This window comes from Anabrus simplex, chromosome 1 (genome assembly GCF_040414725.1).
Source record: "Anabrus simplex isolate iqAnaSimp1 chromosome 1, ASM4041472v1, whole genome shotgun sequence".
Classification (NCBI taxonomy): Eukaryota; Metazoa; Arthropoda; class Insecta; order Orthoptera; family Tettigoniidae; genus Anabrus; species Anabrus simplex.
In genome coordinates this window covers 1,225,484,687-1,225,498,148 of record NC_090265.1, presented here as the reverse complement: position 1 = coordinate 1,225,498,148, position 13,462 = coordinate 1,225,484,687, and the positions used below count along the sequence as shown (strand labels likewise).

The window sequence follows — 13,462 nt, the reverse complement described above, 5'->3', positions numbered from 1 at the left end:
CACAATGAGTGGTACCACGCCTAGTACCCACATTGCATTGCCAAAAACGTCAAAATGTACTGTGAGACAAACAGACAGAGGGAAGTTCGACATAGGGTGATAAAGCCACGTAGAGATCGGTATTTACGCGTAACAGCGCAAAGATGATCAACTTCTACTGTTCAGCAATTACGAGCTGACTTCTCCAGGGCAACCTCGATCGGTGTACCTGCACAAAATGTATGCAGTCGGCAGCATAGTGCCAAATTAAGGAGATTCCGACCGATTCAATGTGTTCCACTAGAGAGTTGTCATCTTGTGATGAGAAGTTGGGCCATCGAACATCTTAACTGGGTTTTGGATGCATGGCGTAAAGCGATGCTCATAGATGAAACAAGGATATCAATTAGGCCAGATATACGGAAAAAACGCTGAGGAGACGTCAAGCCGCGGTTCAATAGGTGCGTGCATTTGGAGGTATTGGTGTAATGTTTTGGGCTGGGATATGCACGACCATCGTGGACCTTTGATACCAATTCGAGAGATTTTAACTTACCAGCGGTGTAACGATGAAAATCTTTATATATTTGCACACATCTTTAGGGATGATTATGGTGCTAAATTCATTTTCGTTGACGTCAATGCTCGCCCTCATCGAGGTGCATCAGTGAGGAACTTCATGTGAAAGGCGGGTAACAAACATATGAATTGGTCAGCTAATTCACCGGATGAACTGCATTCAGCATGTATGGAACAGGTTGAGAATGCTGTTTATGATGGTCAACAGCATCCACAGACCCTCTCAAACCTCATTAGAGATGCGTAGATGGAATGGGACCTTCTTCCTTAAGATGTCGTAAATGTACTGATTGCAAGCATTCAGAGACCTGAACAATGAAATGGGAGGTCCTACCCGGTACGAATGCCTTCGAAAAACAATTGTAATCGTTTCATTATTACAGTTTATTTATTAGATATCGGAAGCAATACACATGAGTTTGTAAATGTTTGGATTTCCAGCTTGTATCTCTGTGATTCAATAAGCAATGTTCAATGACTTTATTTTTATATTCCTTCCTTGATGTTCCAAGCCTTTTTTGCCGTGTATATATAAACTAGCTGATGTACCCGTGCTTCGCTACGGGATTCTCAGAAAGATTGTCTTTGTGGTTTTCCTACCTGAAGTCGTCAGGAATGTAATTATTAAAAGCAATGTTATATAAAATACTCGATCAAATTAATAAACCGCACATTTTCTCACTTTTAACGAAAAGGTACTACGGTGCCGATCTAACAGTCCAAAGTTCCAGTGCTGCAATGACCAGACCGCAGACAGCCGTGAATACTTCTCTGCCATTATTCCGTTAAATATGCACACTGTTCATTCTAATCAGTGCGTCAGAGTAGGAAATGAATAGCTCGAATGCTATGATGAATCAGTTTGTTACGTATCAGTAGTATCAGAAATGTATCTAACTCCCCAGCTATTTCCCGCCAATTTTCAGGCAGGCTGTTATACTCGGTACGACCGGGTGAGTTGGCTGTTCAGTTAGGGACGCATAGGTGTGAGCTTGGATCCGGGAGGTAGTGGGTTCGAACTCCACTGTCGACAGCCCTGAAAATGGTTTTCCGTGGTCTCCAATTTTCACACCAGGAAAATGCTGGGGCTATAACGTAATTAACGTAGGGGCTGCTTCCTTCCCACTCCTAGCCCTTTCGTATCGTATCGCGCCATGAGTCCTATGTATGTCAGCGCGACGTAGAGAAAATTTAAAAAACTCGGTATACAGCAGTAATCCAATCTATCGGAGATGAATGGCAACAGAGACACAAAGCATATCACAACAAACAATGGTCAATGTAATGTTCTTGTTTATCAATGTTATGAGCTTTCTGTATTGTAGGCCTTCACATTCAGTTTCTTTCGACTATGTAATATCAGGCCGTCTTATAAAATTAATTATAGCGTAGACTGTAGTTCCTTATTCCCCGACTTTACATACCGATTTTCATTAAATTCTGTTTACCCATTTCCACGTGACGGCGCTGATATTATCTTAGCAACAAAAATCCATATTCATGAATATCTCTGTTATCATAGCCGGTACGGTCAAAATGTATAAGATATGAATGATCGGAAATTTAATACTATGTAACTTTATTTATATAGTAATTGTCAATAAGACCACTAATAACACAAATATTCGAGAATTGAAATTCGTGCCTTCCTCTAAGCTACAATTTCGCTCAGCGTGAATAAAGTTATTTATCCATAGATTGTAGCGACTTATTCCTCGACTTTGCATACTGATTTTATTTACGACGGGACAACTAATAACAAATATTTGAGAATTAAATTTTAGGCCTTCCCCTAAACTACCACTTCCCTCAGCGTGAATAAGATTATTTATGGCGTAGATTGTAGCGACTTATTCGCCAACTTTGCATACCTATTTTAATCAAAATGGGACCACTAATAACATAAATATTTGAGAATAAAATTTTAGGCCTTCCCTAAACTACAATTTCTTTCAGAGTGAATAAGATTATTTATAGTTTACATTGTGGCTACTCATTTTAGAACTTTACATACCGGTTTTCATTAAGCTAGGACCACTAATAACATGAACATTTGAGAATTATATTTTAGGCCTTCCCCTAAACTACCATTTCTATCAGCGTGAAAAAGATTACTTATGACCTAGATTGTAGCGACTTATTCCCGGACTTTACATACCGATTGTCATTAAATTCTCTTCGCTCGTTTTCTCGCGATGCGTGTACATACATACATACATACATACATACATACATACAGACAGACAGACAGACAGACAGACAGACAGACAGACAGACAGACAGACAGACAGACAGACAGACAGACAGACAGAAATTACGGAAAATAAAAAATGCATTTCCATGTTACTATGGACATGACTGACACGGAAATATCATCCTTTTTAAATTTTGAGCAATGTACAGACAAAACTCTTATTTTTTATATATATATACATGTAATCGCAAGTGTCTCCTGTCTATACATTTATTAATTCAGCAAAATATCCTGGTATTATTCATTCATAATACTGATCCACTGAAGTATTTTTTTTTTTTTTTTTTAACTTTTGGTGTCTCTCTGTTTTTGTTCCCAAAACTAGAAAATTGCCAAGGTCAAAGTTTCGCCAACCAGGAAGAGGGGGTCGAAGCGTACTTAAATGGCCCGAGAAGAAGCGAGAAAGAGGCGACGAATTCTATTGCGCTCAAAAATATATCTAGCGATAATGCAAATAAGAAGTAGAAATAATTTAATGTATTAAAAATAAGTCAGTATAGCCTAAGCGACCGACAAGCGCAGACATGTTGAGTGGAGGGTCCCGGTAGAGGGAGAGGGGAGTTCAAGAAAGAAGTGAAGAGTTCATAGAAGATGATTGGAGTTGAGCAATACAGAGCCATCATAGGAAGATGGCAGGGAAGAAAGAAGAAGTGAAACTAGGAGGGTGTAGAATGGAAATGGGAATGAAAGTAGAGATGATGCTGACAGCGGCGGTGATTATAGTAATGCTATGGATCGGGGGAGTTGAACTGAACCCCGGTCCGACTGCCAGTGGAAGCATGAGTTGGGAAGACATGGACGCAATCTGGAGGGTAGCAAAAGAGGTAGTTAAGGAAGTCTGCCCATTCGAGCAACTCAAGAATATGATACAAGAGCAAACGAAGGAGTTCGACAAAATGAAGAAATGGTTCCGAGAATAGGCAGATGACGCAACATCCCAAGTGAGGAACAATGCCGAAGAAGTTGCATCATTAAGGGAGAAATAGGACGATTAGATGAGGAAGCGCTGAAGCTTAAAGCAGAAGTGGAAGCCAGTATTCAAAATCGCAGAAAGAAATGTCTTAGGAGAAGAGGGAGGACGAAGTGCTTACAATTTACAAAGTGGGGGACTTAATTCAGGGGAAAATGAAAATTAATTTTAGCGAAGTTGACATAGATGATGTGGAGAGAATAGCTAAATTTAAAGACAACAGGCCTATTAAAGTTCAACTGTTATCCACGTTGATGACCGATATTGTGATTGGAAATGTGGGTAACATTCAGAGAGATAAAATGTGGATCAAGAGAGATACGGGAAATGAAGGGAGCAGGAATGCTAAAATTCTCAAGAAACATATGGTACGAGCTAGACACCAAGGCTTGAGAGCATTTATCAGGGGACAGGAACTAGTGGTGACAAATGGCAGCAGGAGGAGAATTTGGCCCGTGACTAAATTGCTGGACCTAAAAGAGAAGATGAAACAAGAGGAAGTAACGGAGAGAAGTATGGTGATTAGAGTGCAAGAAAGACCAGTCAAAGACAGCAATGTTTGAGAAGACGGGGGAGGTGATAAGGAAAATACCAAGGGAAACAGTAAAATGAAGGAAGAAAGCCAGGGAGGTGTGCAAAGTGAAAGTGTGATCATAAACAGTGATAAGGAAGGAGTAGTGGATAATGAGGCGAGAATAGAAAGGTCTAGGGATACAGCTATGGACACAGCAATAGAAGTGGAAAGTCAGAGAAGTGAATGCAGTGAATAAATGGAGGCACAGAGGGAAAAGGAACGGTCAGAGGCAACCAGGAAAAGCATAGAGCTGTTTATGACCAGACGGAGGATCAAGAGCTTAAGGGACACGTGGGGAATGAACAGAAATGATAAGGGTATCGTAACAAGAAGGAAAAACTCTAATAAAATTAGTAGTAAGTAAGGGAATAGTTGTCGCAGACAGGGTGGTAACATAAGTAGTGAGAGTCATATCTTTATGTTAGTTGTGGAAATTTTAACTGGTTTGCAGTGTGTGTGAGGATAGGCAATGAAGTGGTACATTAAACTTAATGGTGAGAGGTAGGTGTGTGTATAAAGGAGCTAATGATGAAGTGTGTGAATTACGGACAAGTTGTATTGAAAAATCTTTAGCTGGTGAGTTGGAGGAGAATATAGAGGTAGGTGTTTCTGTTTTGAGTAAATTGTAATCAGTATGCAGTGTCTCTCACTATCACAGTTGTATTGAAATGCATTTGAGTGTTGTAACGGAAAAGTATTGAGAGTGTGGAATAGTACCTGGTAATGGTTTTATTGAGGTGGAATTGGTGTAATATTGGACAAGCTATATTGAAAAATATTTAGCTGGTGAGTTGGAGGAGAATATAGAGGTAGGTGTTTGTATGTTGAATAAGTTGTAATTAGTATGCAGTGTCTCTGACTATCACAATTGTTGTATTGAAATGTATAGCGAGTGTTGTAACGGAAAAGTATTGAGAGTGTGGAATAGTACCTGGTAATGATGAGAGAGGGGATGATATTGAGGTGGAATTGGTGTATGGAGTTGGAGATTTAAGTAGAAAAGTGTGTAGAATGAAGAAGTTATAGTGGAGGTGAGGATATGATATGGTTAAAAGAAGGGTATGGTATTTAATGGAATGTGTGTAATTAAGAGAATTCTAGTGGGGAGGATTATTTAAATAAGTTGTAATCGGTTTGGAGTGTATGGTATATATAATGTAATGGTGAAGTATGTTATGGAGGTGTGTTTATAGTCAAGTTGATGTATGGTGGAATGTGCTTGATTAAAAGAGTGGATTGAATGGAGAGAGGTAGATGTGTGTATGTAGTGTAATTATTATAGTTGTTATAACTGAATAGCATTTGGAGAGGATAGTCGATGTGAAGATCATGTTTACATTTAATTAAGTTGTAAATGGTTTGTGGTGTGTGTAACAATTATAGGTGTTGTTACACTTGGTAGTAGATAGAGAGAGGATAATAATGAGGTGTAGTTGATAGTATATGATTGTACGTGCTGCTATACAGTGACATTGAAGGAGAGAGTCAAGTTGGGGTATGTTGGAATGAGTTTATTTAAAGGAGTGAATCAAATGGAGAGAGGTAGGTGTGGGTAGGTGATGTTTGTTGTAAATGTTGGCCTGAGAGAAATTAGGACAATTCTAGTATGGAGGTATATTTAAGTAAAATGGAAATGGTTTGTAGTGTGTGTGTGTAACTATCATACTTGGTAGAGGTAAGAGAGAGGATGAGAACGAGGTGTAGTTGGTGTATGGTGGTATGTGATGGTATACAGTGAAATTAAGGGTGATGTATGCTGAGGAGGTTTGGTTGAGAGAAATTAAGAAAACTATTGTGGTGGTTTATGTGAATAAGTTGTAATTGGTTTAAATAAGGGCAAGTAGTATTGAGAAATTTTGTGAGCTGGTGAGTTGGAGGAGATTGCGAATCATGCAGCGCGTGTTTCTTATCTCTTATTGCGTAAGTGAGCTAGGAGTTGGAACATTAAGTAGAACAGAAAGTGAGGTAGGCACAGTTCAGAAGAATGAGCGAGGGCAGTGAAGGGATTATGTGAATGTAATGTGCAAAATAATTTAAATGGTAGGAGGATTTGCCCTGAGAAAGCAAATGCACTCAGCGGGAGGCATGATAATGCAGAGGTTTGCTGGGTGAGGTATTTTATTGCCAGAGTGGCAAAGTGGAGTCGGGACAAGGTTGGACGTAGCTTATCTATACGTTACGTAACCAATACAGGCTGCGTAAAATTTCTTAGTTATATGGTCTACACCAGGCTTCCGCACTAGTCAGCACTGCTGGAAAGAGCTCTACTAGTATCCCTTTTTCTTTTCTTTTTATTAATACATAATTAGTATAGTCTCGTGAACATCCTAGCGAGCCACGGCAGATCATTGTACTTCTGGTTTGCACCAGATTCAGGCGCTCGGTGGGCAATGCCTGGTGAACCATTCTGTTGCGGGGAGTAGCCTCACCGTAGCAGGCATCGCCGGGCAATGATCACTGCGTGAGGAGTCCATCTTATTGCCCATAACCTGTACAACATTTATTTCCATAGTACAGATTTATTCACTAGGCCAACGGCACTCCGGGAGCGTGTTGACCGCTGGCCATCTATTCTTAACTTATTGTTTGTTTATAAGTTTTTATATGGTTTCTTAGGCTTAGGATATTACCATTGTGAACTTTGTATTGGGCGAAGGCCTGTTTAGTTCAACCTATAAACTAATAATATTAAAAATAAGCTTATTTTTATAAAGGACAATACACGTGAAGGAATAAAAAATCACACTTGAAAAGGCAGCAGTATTTTAGACGTCTAGTGTATACAAGTTTCTTTCATAGAGTCTAAGATGCGATAGTACCAACGCGACTTTCCTTGACAGAGTGAAACCAGAAGAGAAATGAATAATAGTTAAACGTCGATAAATTCAGAATAATATGAAGATCATCAAGTTTCATTTAAAGAAAATGAAGCTAGTAAACTTAGGAATAATTTAATTACATAAAATTAATTAAATATAAAGGGAACGAAGCCTAAAAGCAAACGTCGCTATCACTCAGAAAATAGGGGAATGTTAAGTTACTAAAGCCAAGAATAAATTCAATTAAGTTATTTGAACTCGAAAGAAGTTAATTACACATTCAAACAAAAACTAAAATGGAAAATGAAAAAACAAAAAACAACCTCTCAACAAAGTCAGGCGCGGCCAGAAACAATCAAAATAAACGACAAACCAAATTGGCGGAGCATTACATGAAAAATAAGAACGACGACTTTAAATATGACAAACCAACGATAATAACCATCAACTTCGAGTTTCACGTACAAATCTTTTACAGGTTTAAATATATTAAAATCGTGCCTATTTCTTTATAATACTTTCATGGCTTTGGATGTTAAACACATTCTAATATCCGTATTAGACAGTAAATTCCGAGAGCACACTCCTGCGTTTACCTCGTGAATATTTAGAGAATGGAGAAGGGACCCAAGAAACATATGAAATTTAACAACTACAGAACAGAAGTAATAGACACAATAGAACTTACTATCATATAAAGAATTTCATCACCCAAAGATACGATAACGTCACCAAGATCTCTCAGATAAAAGGTAATCATAACCTAGTGGAAAACCCACATAAAAATAATAATAATAAATCACCAAGATGATATTTCATTTAGTAAATATGAGACGCGACGCCTAATATAAACATTCCGTCCGGATAAAAGTATGGCATATTTCGGAAGTACTACTACGATAATTAGTGCTAGTACATTACAATATATATTTAAGATCGTCCAGCCTGAATATATTTATTCACGTTTAATTTCCAAGAATATAAGTTTCGCGGAATTCGTAAATGTCAAAAGTATTCCCCAAAAATTTACATCACATGAAAAACTCTTATAAATAACACCTAATGACGCCGATATTTTAATACCTTCATGGACACTTCCACAATCGCCATGATCACTACTATTGTTTTAGAGGTAAATTTGAACACTCAAGGACTTCACAGTTTGTAGAAACATGTTCCCGGTGAATCGTTGATTTTCCCGAATTAATTGAAAGGTACGAAAACGATTCTTCACTTATACAACTGTACGTTGAAGCCATTGTTAATTAGCACGTGGTCAGAGACTATGTAAACCTATGTTCATTCTTCCAAAATAAAGGCCAAATTATTATATCAGACAGGAAATGGTGTAGAGAGAAAAACAAATTACTTCACACGCTGGTTCATTCAAGGCGGTTCCATTCGGTAGATTGGACCTTTCCACATCTCCTCAAGTCCGTGCTAGGAAGAGCCCTCACCACAACAACTGGGCGATGCTTTCAAACTCTACTCACAGAGCATGTGCATAACCAATCACTTAACAAGCAGGTCTGTATTCAGCGAACCAGCTCTGCGGAAACAACCAATTTCTGAAGAATAATGTTGCAGGACAGTTCAACTGATTCTCATGGGCATTATTACGTGAAAATTATTGCTCTGATTATTGACTAATTAGTTTTATTTGACACTAATTTTCATGTTCGTCAGAAAAAGTCCAAACAACGCACTTCATGATAGCACTCGCATATTAAATAAATTATACGAATACAATATTTCTGCCCTTACTAGGCTAAAATTCAATACCATTGACAAGTCATAGGTGCTCTTTAAATAGTAAAATTTGACACCAATTTCTATGTCCCTAAGGAATAGTTAGAAAATAATTATCACGCCATAACATACCGCTACACGCTTTCAAAGGAAAATATAATTTCACCATGGCGGATGAAAGTGACAATTTTTCATACAGGAGGAACAACTATGAAGGGATGTGAATCGTTTCACAAGAACCCGAATTGCCTTACCATCAGTCATACTAAACATTTAATACTATTCAGATACTCCAAGAAGTTTAGGAAAAACAAAAGGTATAAAGAATAAGGTAATATTTCATCAGATATAAGTACGGTATTTGATTTTCAAAAACAACAAAATTGATGACTTCAGTTTGAAACACAACTACATTTTAAGCATATTTCAGCATAAACCAAATGTAACCTAACAATTTTAAAACCACAGTGCCCACATACTCTGAATATACTCTATTTAAAGTTAATGCTGAATTAAATGCACAATGTGTCCATACTACTAAGACACATTTTATCGGTGTTAATGTAATTTTTAAATCTGCAAATTGGAAGAAAAATGTTTGCTTTTATTGATGGAATCAGTATGCATATTCCAAATTTGCATGGACAAATCTGGAAGGGAACAATGAATATCAATTATGTATGACCCGGAAGGCAACAGTGGATATTACGTCCAAGCAAATTTCGACCAGGGGCCAACTAAGGTGTACCGACTAAGTTACTTCTTTTAACGCTTTATTTAAAGTTCCAATACTTTTTCTTTGTTACAGATCCAGTTCTTCTTAATCACCGTGCACAGTTCCCAGATTCTGTTCAATAACACCTGCGGATATCCGTACTGGCTTGCCTTCGCTTTGGTTACACAAACCACCTTCATGTCCTTAATGTTCCTCGACTTCTATATAAAAGCCTACAACAAGAAGAAGGCAAAGTGATCAAAGATAATGAACAAAAGAATAAGTAACAATACAGTATTCTCCAGTCTCCTTCGTTCATATACCTCAAAAGAACTGAAATCAAAAACCTCCGTGAAACTGCATTTTTGTTTGAAGCCTGCCGAAAAACAAAAATATATTTACCAATGTAACTTTGTGAAATGTTTAAGGAGGAAAATAACTGATAATATTTTACTACAAAGGCATTCTATCTTAATGATCTCATTTCATAGTTTTACTTCTTAGACGCAATTTGTTTTAACTAGTAACCAAAATACAATTGTCTTATGTTAATACAATATGTAGTGTATTGTTTATTGCATTCTGAAATGCATTATTATACAGTTTCAATCCATTTATATTTTGCACTTTTATTTCAAATTCAAAATGGTTCATATCACCCACAAATTGAATTCACAATATCATAGCCACCTTATACAAAGTTATTGGTCAGTATTCAATGTGTAACAGATTTTATTGCAATGTCCGGCTCCATGGCTATATGATTAGCGTGCTGGCCTTTGGTCAGAGGGGTCCCGGGTTCGATTCCCGGTAGGGTCGGGAATTTTAACCATCATTGGTTAATTTCGCCGGCTCGAGGGCTGGGTGTATGTGTCGTCTTCATCATCATTTCATCCTCATCACGACGCGCAGGTCACCTACGGGTGTCAAATCAAAAGACCTGCACCTGGCGAGCCGAACATGTCCTCGGACACTCCCGGCACTAAAAGCCATACGCCATTTCTTTTATTGCAATATCTGAGCACACGTGTATATTCAGTTAAGAATAAGTAGATAACGCAATTTTCATATTTTTCTACAATGAACTATTACGGTGATGTGTTGGACACTGTCTCAAGGGTTTTCAGCTTACAATACGTCTACCTATCTATTCTACCAGACGGATGTGAAACAAAACAATTTGTTGATTCAGACATGAGTTTAATTTCAAATATTCATATTTTATTATTGGAAATAATAAAAATTAGACAAATCACGCTTGGAAATTCTAATAAACCAGGCACATTACAAACATATTGTACAAGTAAAATGGGAATTCTCGATATACAGTAAGAGTAGAAGTATTTACAATCATGTCCAACACATGTTTTATATCACACAGACAAAGACAGGCATTATGGCGACGATGATATGGTAACGAGCTAGGAATGGGGAGGAAGAGCTCGTGACATTAAAATCCAGGCCCAGTGCTCAGCTTATCAACCAGTGCGAGCCTCAGTCGCGATGCTGATTATTCACTGTACCATGCCTGAGCGAGTGGATGGTGCGATAGACACCTGACCCATACAGCTCGCCCAGTGCTGTTAATATCTCAGCTAGTCTGCGATAAGCTTCCGTACAGCGTATATTGTGATTGCTTGTTCTTCTTATACAACAGTAATTGATCGGTTTAGTAAGCTTCATGGCTTCTAAATTAAGTGTTTAAGTGCGTATTTTCGAGTGCTGCAAATCGTTAATGCAAGGTCTGCTGAGAGTTAGAGATAAGTCCGCAAACAATCTCCCGGAGCGCGAGAGCCAACGCGTATGATTTTTTTTTAAACGTGAACAAATTCAAAACTTCGCGTCCAGTACAAAATAAAAATCGAGTTAAACAACCGACTGTCTTAACTGACGGAAAATCAGGATATGTCTGAAATACTTCAGCGATTAACCCCCTCCCCAAATAATCTTTAAGAAATTCGGCTCAGAAAGGTGATTCATTTTTTTCTGCACGGGAGAAGGGAGGGACAGAAAATTGAAATTTAAACCTTACAAAGTCATAGAGTTTAAGTCAAGGAGATCAGCCCCAAGAAAGCATTATTACTATTATTCGTTTCTTCAGTATGCCAACAGTGGTGTATTAAATCCTGAATTAGTGCTGTTTTCTGATGAGGCGTGGTTTTGTTAGCATGAACATTAAATTCGCAAAATAACACATAATGATCACATGGGCATCCAAGAATATATTGACTTCATGACCTTAATGACCTTGAAATATGAGCTTTCTTTATTATTAGTGCTCTAAGAATTGTAAGGCTAATTTCATTAACGACGTCATTACTTCTGATCGATTCCTAGAATTAATACTAAAGGACTTTCCCAGTTATTGAGCAATCAAGAAAAATATACCTCGGATATTTGCAGCAAGAAGGTGATGCGGCACATACCACTCGTAACGCAATTAATTAAGTGCCGTGGTTTTTTTCTGGGACAGAATATTTGGTGCGGATATGTAGCCAGCACGCTCTTCCAATTAACCCCCTTGTGACTTCTATTTATGGGATAGTTGGAAAGATAGGCTGTACAAAAGTAATCTTCGCACTATAGATGAACTAAAAAATGCAATTCGCACCGACATTTTGAAGTTTCATGAGGCTGAATTGCAGAAACTGAAAAGGAAAATCATCACACGCTACAACGCTTGTTTACAGGCTTCCAACACTTTTTCTAAAGGGGTAAGTTTTATTGTTTTTCTGTCTGTTTTCAAATCTGGTTTTCCATTCATCGAAGTTGAAGGGTTCTCTATAGGGTGTACAGGAACATGTGACGGCGACCGCGTTCTCGTTTACAGGAAGGACGACAACGTTTTGTGGGACTCAACCTGTATTAGAAAGATGAGACGTACTCTAGACAACATCGACGTTCCTACTGAAGGTAAGATCCAAACACATATTGCCGAGGGTGGTAGATCGATGATTAAGCAGAGCGTAATCCAAAGTGTGTTTTCATAAAAGATGACAAACTTTTGTTTAAGGACGATTCAAAATTGAAGTCTCCCATCAAGAGTATCGAGTTAACAGATGTACGAAGAAACATTCTCCAAGACTTATGTTATACATTACTACGGCTAGATATTATGAGCATGGTAGACACTCAAGAAGGTGTAGTACGAAGTGGGCTCCATTCTTATCAATCTTCTTACGTTTGGACTCAATAGCAATGGTAAAATTCTCATCATTATCAATCAGCAGGATGTTTACACCCTGCCAGATGAAATTTACGTCTATATCAAAGGACGCATAGATACAGCGGATGGGAGTGATCCGAGTGATCCGAGCACATCTCAACTAAACAACCACGGTTCTGAGGCGCATTATGAAGTAAATAGTGTAGATAGTTTTTCTTATAACTGCATGAAGCTCTGCCCTTCTTTTAGTGCTGAAGAAAGTAATACCTTACGAATTTCAGGATGGTGTCCAAAACCTACTGAGAAATTGGTGATAAATGAGGATAATTCCCCAACAGGTATGCTATTATTAAATCATATTTTTGGCTTCGATGAAGATTATAGACGTATCATAATCGCCGCAAAATAAAATCTACTTCTGATCAGTGATCGAAACATTTACAAAGAGCTTAAAGTAGCAGAAACACCAGTAGATTTGAAAATGACCATTCAGCGTAAATTGTCCACATGTAACATCTGATAAGAAAAACGTCGATAGCTCAAGATATTAGAAAATGTTACACCATTACCTATACGTTTTCGAAGTTGGAGTCATAGTTAGACAGACAGATAGATAGATTTTAGCCCTATTACAGATGATTCAATAAAATATAATAT

At 37.9% G+C, this 13,462-nt stretch overlaps 1 protein-coding gene across 1 annotated transcript in view; it reads left to right on the top strand.

Annotated features, from left to right (window-relative positions):
- Positions 1-10,225, top strand: part of LOC136877744 (very long chain fatty acid elongase 7) — a 126,328-nt gene extending 116,103 nt beyond the window's left edge. The window contains exon 8 of the mRNA XM_067151955.2: positions 9,733-10,225. Coding sequence (XP_067008056.2) covers positions 9,733-9,897 — 165 coding nt within the window. The 3' untranslated portion in view covers positions 9,898-10,225. The remainder of the gene's footprint in view (positions 1-9,732) is intronic.
- Positions 10,226-13,462: the final 3,237 nt, after the last annotated feature.